This window comes from Mus caroli, chromosome 7, assembly GCF_900094665.2.
Source record: "Mus caroli chromosome 7, CAROLI_EIJ_v1.1, whole genome shotgun sequence".
In the NCBI taxonomy this organism is placed as follows: Eukaryota; Metazoa; Chordata; class Mammalia; order Rodentia; family Muridae; genus Mus; species Mus caroli.
Genome location: NC_034576.1, coordinates 133408129 through 133423897, shown reverse-complemented (window position 1 = coordinate 133423897; position 15769 = coordinate 133408129). Strand labels below are relative to the sequence as shown.

The following is a 15769-nucleotide window of genomic DNA, read 5'->3' as shown; positions in this document are numbered from 1 at the left end:
GTTTGAGGCCACCCTGTCTATATAGTGAGTTTCAGGACAGCCAGAAGTGCTTAGTAAGACCCCATCTTTAAAATAAAATCATCAGGAGTGGAGGCAGAGGGAGAAACATGAACTAAAAATGACAGGTGATGACATGAGAGGTGACTCACTGATCAGATACGGGGTCTTTGTTGTCATGTCTGCAAAAAAAAGAAAACTATAGTCAACAGATATATCATCCCAATTATGAAGACATATGACCCATCATTTGGTACAGAGCATCTCCTCTGTCTTACAGCTTGCTCAGTGAGTTAGCCCATCATTTTCTAACCAGTGGGGACTGTTCTTAACACCATCTTAGACAAAACAGATTTAAGGACTCACTGGTATTTATAGGTAGAGAGTAAAGTAGATCCCCAGGTAATTACTGAACCTCTGAGACCTCTGTTTCCCCTCTGTAAAAAGGGATGACTAAGGGTTTGTGTAAGCATAACACAGGCAAGGAGCTTTTCTGTTCTAGCAGATGGATGTTATTGTTTTAACTGATTTCACAATTGGTTTAACAGATCTTACCAACTTGTGTATCTTCTGCTTTAACAGAGACCCTCAGCTTAGTCTCTGCCTTCCCAGCATGCACTGCAACTACTCCTCATGAGTTCTCTTGTTGTTTCTCTATGAACAGCCTACCTAATGTCACGGGCAAATTAGAAATGAATATTCCCCTGGTGTTTTCCTTGGTGTTTGCAGCCTATAGCGATCCTGTCTTTTCTCTTGTCCCCTTTCGATGTGCACATGTGTGTCTGTGCAGCACATTCTAGCACACACAATATTTTATTGGTTTGCTTTAACTTAGAATATTCCATTTACCCTCCAATTTCATCTTGTATATACATCTTGATCTCCTCATTAGTGTGCACAAGACTGAGAGAGGTCCTAGAGTGGACATGTTCCCTTTCTCTGTACCATCTAAAACACCCATCTGGGAACAGAGACAAAGTATTATTGGAAATGACTCCCTAATGACCCAGCTTCTGTTTTATGAATCCTCACAACAGATTCCCCATCAGTCAAGTGTCTTGTTCAAAGTCACAGAACAAATGATGACATATCACAAGGAAGTGCAGAGCTGTAACTCTGTGCCATCGTCTTACCTTTGGCTTCAAAATAATAATATGCCATGAAGTTTTTCCCAATGTTGTTTTCACCTCGGAAGTACACGAGGGTCATTGAGCTAGAGTGAGATGCGAAGGTGATGTGCAACCCACGGCAGGGTTTCCCCAGGGACTTTGTGGAGGACGGAGGGCCATCCAGGATTTCAAAATACTCATTGGTGCAGTCAAGGCTGGGGAAGCAAATATGAATCCCTCTTAATCTCTTCATCACAAGGCTAGGAGGTATTTTGTGAATCCTGCTTTATGTTATAGAGGTAAGAATGATGGGAGCAAGCCCAAAGCCTGTCTGTGATGTAGACACAGTATGATCACTTTATCCTGTATTTTTTTTCTTTGAAAATTACTGTCTGAAAGAAAGGGGCCTTTTTACAGATGGAAGAGGAAGAACCCTGACTCTAGAAGACCCCTGTTCAAGACCTGGGAGCTACTGTGACCACAGGGTACTTCACCATCTTGGACTGACCGCTAATAAAGGCTATTCCACTATGTGATGTTTGAGAGAAAAAGTCTAAAATGGGCACTAGGGTTTGGTTGTTTGTGGGCTTTAGGTTCAAATCCACCTCCACTTCCCACAGAGACAAGCTTTGACAGCTAGCCTGTCTATAGGGATGTGGGCAATAGACCTGCCCCATTGGCTTAGTGAAAGCCATCTGGCCTTGTCAGCTGCAGAGTTTCTGTGCTCTGTGAACTTTTGTGTAGCTGTCACCAGTGCTCGATGCAGACTATGCCCTCTCACCAGCCCAACAGCTATCCATTCCAAACCGTCCTTAAGCACGATTCACGTTGGATAAATAATGTGGGGGTTTCTTGGGGTGATTTTCAGTATAATTTTTATCCATGAATAACTTCATTTTTATGTATTTACAATACTAAAACCTAAAATTTCCTCAGATTCTGTATCTTTCACCAGATAGCCAGGACATGTGAAGTGTGTGTGTGTGTGTGTGTGTGTGTGTGTGTGTCCCTCTCTCTTTGTCTCTCCTATCCAAAGCCTGTAAAGTGAATTTCTTTTTAATTAGAAATGTGTGGAAGCGTGACTATGATCAAAATATGTTGTATACATGTTTGAAATTTTCAAATAGTATATGAAATATTACATTAAAAATAAAGCAACATGTCTTAGAAAAATTCACCAACATACAAAAAAGCATTCATCATTCATATTTCCTCATACATATAATGAAAGTGTAAAAGCTATAGAATTCGCAGTCTCTCTGACAGCAGCAAAAATAAAGAGCTATCTATATATACAGGTTTGTATAAAAAGAAGTAATATAAAATCCTACATACTACCAAGGGCTTGGAGAAGTTGGGTCACATGTGTTGCTGGTAGGAAGATGACATGATCGTCGGTCATCCTGGGAAAGCCTATCTGTTCTAAGAAGCTCACTGTGTACTTACCGTATAGCTTAGCAGTCATACCCTTGGGTATTCAGCCCAGATGAATGATCTTACATCGGCGTAAAGACCTCCCCTGAATGTTTCCAGAAGCTGCATTTGCAATAGTTGAAGTCTAGTGGTGGGCCAGATGTTTCTCAGAGTGGAAAGGATTAACCAACGCTGGCACAGCCATATGAATGAAATCCTTTTCCACAGTAAAGAGCAAAGCCCCTGGGTACTACAGCAACCTGAATAGATCTTAGGGGTACTGTGATGAGTGCAAGAAAGTCAACCCCCAAAACTACAAGCTGCATGATTCCATTCCATCCTTGGAATGGCAATATGTAGAGGTGAAGAATAGATCGTGGTTAAGGAACAGAGATGGGCAATCTGGGCAATCCGAGAAGACCAAGGTAGAAGGGAAGTTCCTTTGTGTGATGTACCTGGAATGGAGTTGTGACTTTGTGATACCATTCACAGGGTTAAACTGTGTGGAACTACCCACCCCTACCACCGCACAAATAATCACATGTAAAAATTGTTGGGAATTGAATACAGGAGGTTTTGGTCCACTTACCAGTAACACCCCAATATTAATTTACTTGCTTTGATGATGTTCTACCACTGAGAGATGCTTGTGAGGGGCATACAGGGATGTGTATTATTTTTGCAATTTCCTTTTGTATTTACAGTTATTTCAAAATAAACAATTTAAAATGCACAAAGGACTCTTGCATATGAGGACCAGCATAGGGATGAACAGTTAAAATGTTGAACTGCACTGTATGCTCATATAGTATACATCACTTACTCAAGAGATGGGAACGCCAGCCGTATATGCTCAGAGGTGCTTGCCCTGATCTCCCACACACAGGTTATGTTGTCATGCATTTCATTCATTGGGGGATTCTTAATTTTTCCGGGTGCACTGGTAATAACTCCACCACACCGAGATTTTTCTAGAAGAAAGAGGATTTGACAACAAAACTGCACAAGCACATCAGTCAACATGCCAGGAAAAGTTCACAGGAGAGTCCCCATCCCTAGCTGAAGATGGCTCCTGGGGGACAGTCAATATTATCTAGTGATGAGGCTCCTGATAGGTTGTCCTTCCTCCAGTGATCAGTCCTAAAGCCCTTGATCGTATGGGAAACACTAACTGGACTCACATAGGTAGATAGATGGATGGGCAGATGGATGGATAAATGGATGGATGGATGGATGGATGATAGATAGATAGATAGATAGATAGATAGATAGATAGATAGATAAGGACATTGCCTAAATTTGAGATGTGGATTGGGGGATCATAGAAGCAGTTAGAAGGGTGGAGGAGGGTGGATATGGTACAACTACAGTATACTCCTTGTATAAAATTCTAAGAAAAGGTGCTTTAAAGCTTTAGTGTGTATTGTTCAGTTTACTGATTTTATAATTTACACCTTTTTTTCCTTTTCACTTTTTTCAAAAAGAGGTTTTACTGGTCATTACTTTGTGGATGTGCCTTGGGGTGTATTGAAGTTATAAAATGGTTTAAAATATCTTGTAAACGTAAGGTATTAGCATGCATGTGTTTCAAATTTGATATAGCTCTCATCTTTATGGCGATTTCTAGGAAGATGAATATTGGTAAGAACTTTCTCATTATTCCTTAGTTGTGGATTCTGTTATTCATTGTCAATCACATCCTGCCCATGAATATCTCATGATCTCAAACAACCAATGAGTGATGCACTGCCTCGGTGTTCTCAATTAAGAGTGAACCTGTGTGGGACTTCTATGTATGTATGTGATGATGACAATAGCTGGCCCACCCAACCATCATTTTTAAAGTGATGTTATTAAATATCTGCTATTATGTAGAAAGAAGCTGGCCTGTGTCATATGCCTTTCTATTAATGATAGCATTTTACATCCACCAGTCCACACATTTGCCTGTCTGCTTTTTGTTTTTTAACCTGGTTGTCTGTATGTCTACTCCAGCACTTAGTTCAATGGCAGGGTAAAGAACTCATATCTAGTCAGATCATCTGGCTGTGTGCAGACTGGTTCTGACCAGCCAGGTACTTCCGGCATCATCATCATCATTTAGCTTTTTGTCATCAAATGGTGCTAAGTCTATGCTATGCCAACTGGAAGTTCTAGAACCCAGAAACATAGTCAAAGCTAGGAAAAGAGAAAATGAAGAAGAAGAGTGTGGAGAATGGGGGGTGTGGAGAGAGGACAAGGGCAGAGAAGGCAAGCATGCTCTTCAGAGTGGACCCCTTCTGAAGTAATGGCTCTAGGTGCTGACTGGCAATATCATTACATGAAAGGCCGTGTCTAGCCTTCACTCAATGCTCTGGCTTTGAGAATGCAGAAGTGGCATTGTGTCTCTGTTTGAAACTCCTTCTTTGACCGATTGGACATGAAATCACATCCCTAAGTACACTGGCCTTTTCTTTGGGATTCTTCGTGTAGAACAATTCTAGTGGGGTGACCTAGATAAGTGGTATTCTGGTACAGTTTCCTGGAAGAATTCCTTCAAGGCTTGAGCACTAAGGAAGAAGACGTCCAAGCACTGAGATCTCACCTGGATTCGTTGTTCCTTCCATGGCAGCCAATGGGGGATCTGCCAAACACAAAAAGGACATGTGGACAACAGGTGCCATGGGTCTGCACAGCTCTATGTATGCAAGAATCACGGGAAGCTCATGGCAGGCACAGCCCCTCAGCCCCTCTCAGGCCTCCTAAATCAGTCTCCAGAGGTGAGATCTGAACATCGAAGGGCTTTGAGGTACAATAGTCAAGCGGTGCTGACACTGACCCTGCTTAGATTTCACTGGATGACTCTCTGTTCTCCCCCCAAAACAAGATACTTTTAAAATTTAGATTAAAAAAAGGAGAAAAAAAAACCAAGACATTGAAAACCGGAACTTAGTTCAGTGGTAGAGTACTTGCCTAGCATGAATAAGGTTCTTGGTTTAAAGCCCAGCATTGAAAAAACAAAAAGATTTGTTAAAAACAATCAAAGAAAGCCATAAAATTCTAGCTCCTAAAGCCTTTTCCAGTAACCCAAGGGGCTGGGGATTACAGCTTAGGATATAGAAATCAGAAGAAAAACCACTTCCGGGGCCAGATTGAGGGCTCGTTGGTAAAGCGATTAACTGGCAAGCATAGGACCCTGAGTTCAATTTCTAGAACCCTTGTACATAAAGCTGTATTTAGCGGCACATATCTGCAATCCTAGTACTGAGGAAGCAGACACAGGTAGATTCCTGGGGCTCAGTGGCCAACACACACATATGTGCACACACACACACTCAGCTTTCCTTTGACACAGTGTTGCTAAGAGATGCTGAGTCAGAACTTGAAGATGCAGGGGCTCCTCCAGGCTCCCAACATCTCCCCTTGAGCAACTCTCAACTTTCATCCATTACAGATTTTCCTTCTGGACCAATTTATTTCTACTTGGCAGGGTTGGTAGCTGGTGGAGGATGTAAACTCTCTCTCTCTCTCTCTCTCTCTCTCTCTCTCTCTCTCTCTTCCTCCCTCCCCCCCCTCTCTCTCACACACACACACACACACAGCATGCTATGCTATCAAGGGACCTCAGGGTCTGATGGGAGAGGGAGAAAGTCCAGGAAGGATGAAGGAACACCAACAGCAATCAAAGTTTTTTGAGCCAGGGCTGTACCAGGAACAAGGTGCAGAGAGGGCAGGAAGAGAATCCCCTTGGTGGGATGGTGTTTGTCTCACTGGCCTTTTCCCACTGGGAAGGAAGCCTCTTGGCCATATTTCACATTTCAACCACATCCTACCCACCATAGGCCACTTTGCCTATGCAAATCTCAAACCTGACTGGACAAAGTGTCCTCCCAAAGTCTGAGACATCAGTTCTCCTGTGCGTAGGATGCACAGTAGAGGAAGAGGGCAGAGGGGCCAGGCCAGCTGACTCTGAAGGCACTGTCTACTCTCCTCTTGGACAACTGGGTGCTTATATCTTATCTTTCTACTACTCCACTGCCTTGGAGCATATGTCAAAACCAGATTTCAGCAGGACCTCTTCCCCAAGCTTCCAGTGAGCCACAGATATAGACAATTTCTTCCCTACCTGAGAGTGTGACCGTTCCGTATTCAGCATCTACAAAAGTGAGAGAAGAAAACATCTGCTGTGAAAGACTGGTGTGTTGGCTCTGTGAGGGACTGGTGTGCTGGCTCTGTGAGGGACTGGTGTGCTGGCTCTGTGAGAGACTGGAGTACCAGCACTGTGACAGACTGGCATGCTGGCACACATTCAACAGTTATTTTTACACATCATGTGATAATTACTTTATTCTCACTGTCAGCTTAACTGGATTTGGCACCACCTCTTGACCTGTCTGCAAGGGTGGTTCCAGAGAGGTTTAGCTGAGGATGAAAGACTATAGTCTGATGGGTGAGGATTCCAGGCTGAATAAAAGGGGGGAAGTGGAAAGCAAGCACTATTCCCGTCTGATTGGGACTGCACGGGCAGTGAGACAAGCTCACTTACACTTGTACCGCCATGGTGGAGTGTGTCCTCAAGTTGTGAGCCAAAGCACACCCTTCCTTCCTTGTGATTTTGTTAGTGTTTTTGCTACAGAGGAAAGAGCAGTAACCGATACAAGTGTGAGGGGTGTTCTCCTGGAAGGGCTGAAGCTAGACCCTAAGGGGCAGCGGGCCTCACCTGAACAGATGACACTGGCGTCTTCACTGTGGTCACAGTTGTGGGAGAACCACCCAAGGTGGGAGCACTCCTCCAGGTGCTCCTCGTGCCCCTTGCAATGAACATTATCAAGGAGAATCTTCCCAGAACCTTGCCCAAAGTAAGCTTCGCCCAGGGCTGAAACAGCCCAGCCGCACCCCAGCTGCCTGCAGATGATGTTTGCTTGTGGAAGGTCCCAGAGGTCATCACACACAGTCCCCCAGACTCCCTGGTAGAAGAGCTCTACACGGCCTGAACAGTTCCCGTGGTTGCCTGCCAGCCTCATGGGGGCCCAGCCTCCTGGGGAAGAAAAAGGAAACAGGGAGATACAAGCCACCTTCTCTGCCCACTGATGGCTATGGTCTACAACCCAGTCTCTGTTCTTATTTTTCTTGAGCTACCTAAAGTAGTCTATGCAATTACCCACACGGTGTCTGTTCCACAGAACCTATGGTATCTTCCTTCTCTACTCTACATCCTGTTTCAAGACAGCTTCACTGTGAGGGGATATTTGCAGAGGTAGCCATCATTCTCTTTACAGTGAGGTACTGAGATGCTCCCAGTCAGAGGCCAGCCTTCTTCTCCTCACTCCACCTGCACTGGCATTACGCTCTGGGCCTTTGGTTCATCTTGGTTGTGAGAGCAGGCACTTGTAGCTTTACTCCCTGAGTACCCTGGGACATCATGTGCATTAGCTCAGGCTAGCATGCTGGATGATGAAGGACATGCAGCTGGTCACCTCACTCATTTCTGAAGACAGCTGAAGTCAGGGGGGCAATCCTAGCATAGGCATCTTCAGCTGACTTTCCAGGGAGCCACATGCATAGTAAACCGAAGTCACAGCCAGAAAGCCCAACCTAAAACAGCAGATCTGCCCAGATAACTTGTAAACTAAAGCATTTTTTTAATGGTAGCTATTTCATATGTCTGCATTTTGGGGGTAGTTTTACATGGCAGTGGGTAACCTAAACATTCCTTTATCCACACTCCCTATCGAGCCTGCTCTACTCATAGCCAAAGGAAGACATGGGGTCAAGGTCACGCATACTGGGATGGAGTCTGCCTGGCTAGGCTGGCAACAGAGGTGAACACTGACTCCAGAAAAACCAGTGCATAACTGCACAGACTCATATTCCCTTTGGATATTTGGAAACAGAAAGAGAGCTATATGATATGGGGGCTGAAACTTCCCTGGGGGCAGTGGTAAGTCATACAAACCAGTTAAAAGAGAAGTTTCTTAGGGTAGTGTCTGATAGCCAAGCATGAGGGTGCACCCTGTAATCTCTGTGCTCAGAAGCTAAGAAAGGTGGGGTATTAACATGAGTTTGAGGCCAGCCTAGGCTACATAGTTAGACCTTGTTTTTTAAAATAATAGTGAAAAAGAATTGGTATAGCTGGGTCATATGGTAATCTATTTCTTTTCCTTTATTTTTTCTTTCCTCTCTCTCTCTCTCTCTCTCTATCTCTCTCTCTCTCTCTTGTCTTGAGAAATTCCCAAAATGATTTCCAAAACACCCGTACTAGTTTACACCCCACATATAGTGCATAAGGCCTCCCTTTTGGGTCTCCTTTTGTCACATCCATGCCAGCACTTGTGGTCATCTGTGCTCCTGATGATGGCCTGCTCTTTTGACTGGGGTGAGGTAAAATCCTACAGTAGTTTTAATTGGCAGTTCTCTGATAGCTAGGATGTTGCACTCAGTTTGTAATAGTTACTAGCCACATGCATTCCATCTTTTCAGAACCTTATATATCCTGCTACAGAGAGGCTTGCACATCGTGTTCATACTGGGAAGTGGGATCAACCTAGCTATGCACTGGCTGGTGCATGCATAATGAATATGTGTGCATCTACACAATTGGCTATGACTCTGCTGTAAGGAAGTCATGAACTTTGCTAGCAAATAAGTGGAAAGGGAAATATTGTACTTAGTGATGTCACCTAGATCCCACCAAGGGCAAATGCTATATGCTCTCATTCACATGTCAGTGTTAGCTTCAAATTATGTTTTATGCGTTTACCCTAAAAGTTACATGGAAATCAGGAAGTTAGGAGGTCAGTGGGAGGGAGTGATGCATTTAGGAAGGAGTGAGATAGTAAATTATAGGTGAAATGAAAAGAGAGAGAGAGAGAGAGAGAGAGAATATACCGGATGTTAGCATTTTGTCTAGGTTCCACCCCACAGTTACCTGGCAATAGCCAGGTGTGCCTGACTGACTATAAAAGGGGCTGCTTGCCCCCTCTTCTCTCTCTTGACTTCTTGCTCTCACTCTGTCCTCTCACCCCTTCCCCATAGCTCCCCATTCCTCTCCCCTCTCTCTCTCCACATGCTACTGGCCAGTCTCTACTCCTCTAATCTACTCTTTGTCTCTGCCTTTCTCTGTCTCTACTACCCTCTCAACTTCCCTTCCCACGCCCTATACTATACTCTATACTATACTATACTATACTATACCATACCATACCATACCATACCATACCATACCATACCATACCATACCATACCATATGATTGTGTGGCTGGTCTCTCAGGGGAAAGGGATGCCTCAGCATGGCCCACGGAGGCACCCCCTTCCCCACACTTGACTACACATCCACCAAACATTCCTTCTCTCTTTAATTTTATAAAACACAACGCTGTTGGCATATAGATTCAAGCAAGTGGTGGAATGATGGGGATGAGGAAACAAGGGGGTAGGAGAAGTGTTAACAGAAATGAAGAATGTATGAAGAAACTATATGCAAAACTATGCTTTTACATCCCAAATTTTAAAAGGTAACAAAAGGGGACAGTGAAGCACATATGATAAAACAAAAACAAAGCAAATAGCAAGCAAACAAAACAAAAACAACAACCACTACTACAAAGGGGAAGCAAATTGGGAAGCAAAGGTTTAAGTGGGGATAAGGGTAATGAAAGTGAGACTTAAGAATGTATGAAGAATCCTTGGGACACTCTACTAATTTATTAGCTAAATAAAGCACATTTAAAAAAGAAGAAGGAGTTTAAACAGAGGCATGTTGCATGAGTGAACAAGGGTTATCAACCATGCCAGGCATAGGCTTACCTTCCTACAGTTATTAGTCAAGGAGGCACCAGAGGCATCCCAACGAGATGGGCTATTGCCGTTTTTCTTGGTTGCCCATAATAACTAAGAGGTAAAATTCCATTGCTTAAGACACCACTCACTTCAATTGCAGGACCCAGGGCAACCAACCTTGAACTGACCAGGAAACATTCTCCCTGCTGGCTAGCTTTCAAAGTGCTAGAGGGTGCTGGGGAGAAGGTATCCCAATAGCCTTAGAGCAGGATCCTGAATATTACAGTAACTACCTGCCAGGCAAGATTTGCCCACTGATGCAACAGTGGACACTGTTTGGATATAACCAACCACTCTCTTGATTGGATTTAAGGATTACTCCATAGCAGAGAATTTTAATGCCTTGTGCTGTAAACATGGTTAAAACTCATGGCTAGGGAGGCGATAGAACCTATGGAAGAATCTATTAGGGTGGTGATTAAAAGGCAGAGATTCATAGCTGTTCAAAATGCTGGCACTAAGTAACTGTGAATATCATTCATAGGTGAAACATCCAAATCCATCCCCACAAACACAACACCCCGTGGTTGGTTCTGTGCAGCGCACTCTGTTCTCATGAGCTCTTTTATGAGTTGTTCCCTCTTTCTCTTTTAGCAGCAATTCAGAGGTGTCTGTCCAAGGACATAGTAGCCACCTAGGTCTATTGTAATTAGGTCTCAGGTCTCAGAAGCCTCAGCCTGTGAGGCTTCCAAGGAAGTGTCACATTTATTAATTCCCAGAATATTAATCAGGTGTTGCTATATTTCCTTTAAAAGGATCTCAAATACTTGGGTGAGATGTTAGGATCTGATCAGATTCAACAGGGGATTCTCTGAGGCTCCTTATACTCTTGTTAACATCTGCAAGTGAGGTTTTTATTTTTTTAAATTTTTCATCAATTCCTTTAGATACATTTAATTTAAATACGTTTAATTAAATATAATTTAATTGTATTACAAAACAATTAAATGATTACTTCTTTAATGTGACTTTTAGAAATGGTAATCTCTCAAAAATTGGTTAAACCTAGAGCTTAAGTCACACATTGAACCCCACACATCAATAGTGGAAGACTTCAACACCCCACTCTCATCAGTAGACAGGTCATCAACTGTCAAGAAACTAATCTGAGAAATAATGGAACAGATGTTATAGCTCAAATGGACCTAACAGATATCTACCGAACATTTCACCCAAACACAAAAGGATATACCTTGTTCTCAGCACCTCATAGAACCTTCTCCAACATTGACTATATCCTCTGTCACAAAGCAAGTCTAAATAGATGCAAGAAAATTGAAATAACCTCCTGTACCTTATCAGACCACCATGGATTAAAGCTGGAATTCAACTACAACCGAAACAACAGAAAGCTCACAACTCATGGAAACTGAACAATTCTCTACTCGATGACTACTGGGTCAGTAAAGAAAGAAATTAAAGAGTCTGTAGAATTCTATGGAAATTAAAGTACAGTCTGCAAACTTACAGAACCCAATGAAATCAGCGCTAAGAGGAAAGTTCTTAGCATTAAGTGCCTTCATAAAGAAATTAGTGAAATCTTATGCTAGCTACTTAACAGAACACCTTAAAGCTGGAGAACAAAAAGAAGCAAAACACACCCAAGTGGAGTAGTCAGCAGAAAATAATCTCAGGGCTGACATCAATAAAGTAGAAACAAAGAGAATAACACAAAGAATCAATGGAACAAAGAGCTGGTTCTTTGAGAAAATCAACAAGATAGACAAACCTTTATCCAAACTAACAGAGAGAGAGAGAGAGAGAGAGAGAGAGAGAGAGAGAGAGAGAGAGAGAGAGAGAGAGAGAGAGAATATCCAAATTAACAAAATCAGAAATGGAAAGTGGGACATAACCACAGACACTGAGAAAACCCCAAGAATCATTTGCTCTTACTCCACCCAGTTGGAAAATATAAAAGAAATGGATGATTTTCTTGATATATACCACTTACCAAAGCTAAATCAAGATCAGGTAAACAAGCTAAATAGCCCTATAACCCCTAAGGAAATAGAAGCAGTCATTAAAAGTCTCCTTCCAAACAAACAAACAAAAACAAAAACAAACAAACAAAAAACCCCAAAGCCAGGGCCAGATGGTTTTAGCAAAGAATTCTACCAGACTTCCAAAGAAAATCTAATACCAAATACTCCTCAAACTATTCCACAAAATAGAAACAGAAGGAACAGTGCCAAATTCATTTTTGTGGGGCCTAGTCACTATGATACCTAAACCACACAAAGGCTCAAAAAGAAAGAGTATTTCAGGCCAAATTCCTTCAATGGACATTGATGCAAAACTACTCAATAAAATATTTGCAAACAGAATCAAAGAGCACACCAAAAAATCATACACTATGATCAAGTAGACTTCATCCTAGAGATGCAGGTATAGTTTAACATATGAAAATCCATCAGTGTAATCTACCATATAAACAGAAAGAAAAAGCATATGATCATCTCATTAGTCATGGAAAAGTCTTTGACAGAATCCAATACTCTTTCATGATAAAAAAAAATCTTGGGGAGATCAGGGATAGAAGGCGCATATTGGATACTGGATATTGGCATGTAGAAGAATACAAATAGATCCATATCTATCACCCTGTACAAAACTCAAGTTCAAGTAGATCAAAGACCTTGTCATAAAACCAGATACACTAAACCTGATAGAAGAGAAAGTGGGGAATAGCTTTGAATACATTGGTACAGGAGACAACTTCCTAAACAGAAACCCAATACCTCATGCACTAAAATCACCAATTAATAAACGTGACCTCATGAAACTGAAAACCATCTGTAAGGCAAAGGACACCATCAATAGAACAAAACAGCAGCCACAGAATTGGGAAAAATTTTTACCAACCCAACATCTGACAGAGGGCTGATTTCCAAAATAGACAAAGACCTCAAGAAATCAGATATCAACAAACCAAACAATCCAAATAAAAATGGGGTACAAAGCTAAACAGAGATTCTCAACAGAGGACTCTCTAAGTGGCCAAGAAGCACTTAAAGAAATGTCCACCAACCTAAGCCATCAGGGAAATGCAAATCAAAAGGACTCTGAGGTTCCATCTTACACCTGTCAAAATGGCTAAGATCAAAACATCAAGAGATAGCACATACTGGTAAGGATATGGAGCACTCCTCCATTGTTGATGAGAGTGCAAACTTGTACAACCACTTTGGAGAGCAAGTTGGTAGTTTCTTGGGTAATTGGGAATGGTTCTACCTCAAGACCCAGCTCTGCTACTCCTGAGCATATGCCCAAAAGATGCCTCACTGTGCCATAAGGGCATTTGCTCACCTGTGTCCATCAACGTTCAGCTCAACTATGTAGCAGCTTTATTCTCAATGGTCAGAAACTCGAAACAACGCACATGTCCCTCAACCAAAGAATGGATAAAGAAAATGTGGTACATTTCCACAACGGAGTATTATTGCCCAGCTATTAAAAATGATGACCTCATGGAATTTGTAGGCAAATGGATGAAACTAGAAAAGATCCTCCTGAGTGAGGTAACCCAGACACAGAGAGACAAACATGGTATATATTCACTTATAAGTGAATATTAGTCATAAAATAGATAAAGAATAACCATGCTACAATCAACAGACCCAAAGAAACTAAATAAAAAAGGAAGTCTAAGGAAACATGTGAATCTCACTGAGGAGGGGAAATATAAATAGACATCTTGGGCAGGTGGGGAAGAGGACTGGGTAGTTGTGTGGGAATGGGAGGGATCAGGTGTGAGGAGGATGGAGGGAGAGAGTACTGGGAGAGACAAGTGAATTGGGGATGTACAACTTTGGGATCTAGGGCAATGGAAACTCCCGGAAATCCAGGAGTGTGATTCTAAGATTCCAAGCAATGGGGGATATAGAGCCTGAAACAACCATCTCTTGTAACTAGGTGTACTAGCTGGTTTTGTGCTTCAACTTGACACAGGCTGGTGTCCTCACAGAGAAATGAAATTCAGTTGAGGAAATGATTCCATGAGATCCAGCTGTGGGGCATTTTCTTGCTTGGTGATCAAGTGGGGAGGGCCCATCGTGGGTGGTGCCATCCATGTGCTGGTAGTCTTGGGTTCTATAAGAGAGCAAGCTGAGCAAGCCAGGGGAAGCAAGCCAGTAAGAAACATCCCTCCATGGCCTCTGCATCAGCTCCTGCTTCCTGACCTGCTTGAGTTACAGTCATGACTTCCTTTAGTGATAAACAGCAATGTGGAAGTGTAAGCTGAATAAACCCTTTCCTCCCCAGCTTGCTTCTTGGTCATGATGTTTTGTGCAGGAATAGAAACCCTGACTAAGACACTAAGCAAGACTTTCAATGGAGGGATCGGGACACCAAGCCAACCACAACACTTTTGACCTGCAGTTTGTCCTGCCTACAAGATGTGCTAGGGTAAAGGTGGCACAGAAATTGAGTGGCCAACCAATGACTGATCCAGCTTGAGAACAATGCCATGAAAGGTAGCCTGCCCTGAACTGATAATGATATTTTCCTATACTTGTAGGCAGGAGTCCAGTGTAACTGTTATCAGAGAGGCTTCACCCAACAACTGATGGAAACATGCAGAGACCCACAGCTAAACATTAGGTGGAACTTGGGGAATCCAGTGGAAGAGGGAGAGGAAGGAATATCAGAGCCACAGGAGTCAAGGACCCTATAAAAATACCCACAGAGGTCCTTGATCCACTTAAACTTGGGCTTTGTACAAGGAGATAAGAATGGATCGATTCACATTCTTCTACATGCTAACTGCCAGTTGAGCCAGCACCATTTGTTGAAAGTGCTGTCTTTTTTCAACTGGATAGTTTTAGCTCCTTTGTCAAAGATCAAGTGGCCATAGGTGTGTGGGTTCATTTCTGGCTCTTCAATTCTATTCCATTGATCTTCCTGCCTGTCATTGTACCAATACCACATAGGTTGTTGTTGTTTGTTGTTTTTTTTTTTTTTATCACAGTTGCTCTGTAGTACAGCTTGAGGTCAGGGATGTTGATTCCACCAGAAGTTCTTTTATTGTTGAGAATTGTTTTCACTATCCTGGGCTTTTTGTTATTCCAGATGAATTTGGGAATTGCTCTTTTTAAATCAATGAAGAACCAAGTTAGAAGTTTGATGGGGATTGCACTGATTCTGTAGATTGCTTTTGGCAATATGGCCATTTTTACTATATTAATCCTGTTAATCCATGAGCATGGAGCTCTTTCCATCTTCTGAGACCTTCTTTGATTTTTTTATTCAGAGACTTGAAGTTATTATCACACAGATCTTTCACCTGCTTACTTAGAATCACACCAAGGTATTTTATATTATTTGTGACTATTATGAAGGGTGTTATTTCCCTAATTTCTTTTTCATCCTGCTTATCCTTTGTGTAGAGGAAGGCCACTGATTTGTTTGAGTTAATTTTATATCCAGCTACTTT

At 42.4% G+C, this 15769-nt stretch overlaps 1 protein-coding gene across 1 annotated transcript in view; it reads right to left on the bottom strand.

Moving 5' to 3' along the window:
- The window catches only part of LOC110298270 (putative DMBT1-like protein), a 242950-nt gene that overhangs the window by 18918 nt on the left and 208263 nt on the right, over nt 1-15769 (bottom strand). Inside the window, exons 8-13 of the mRNA XM_029480049.1 lie at nt 7219-7536; nt 6625-6654; nt 5104-5142; nt 3343-3490; nt 1131-1321; nt 150-179 (exon numbers count right to left, since the gene is read on the bottom strand). Of these exons, the coding sequence (XP_029335909.1) occupies nt 150-179; nt 1131-1321; nt 3343-3490; nt 5104-5142; nt 6625-6654; nt 7219-7536 (756 nt within the window). The remainder of the gene's footprint in view (nt 1-149; nt 180-1130; nt 1322-3342; nt 3491-5103; nt 5143-6624; nt 6655-7218; nt 7537-15769) is intronic.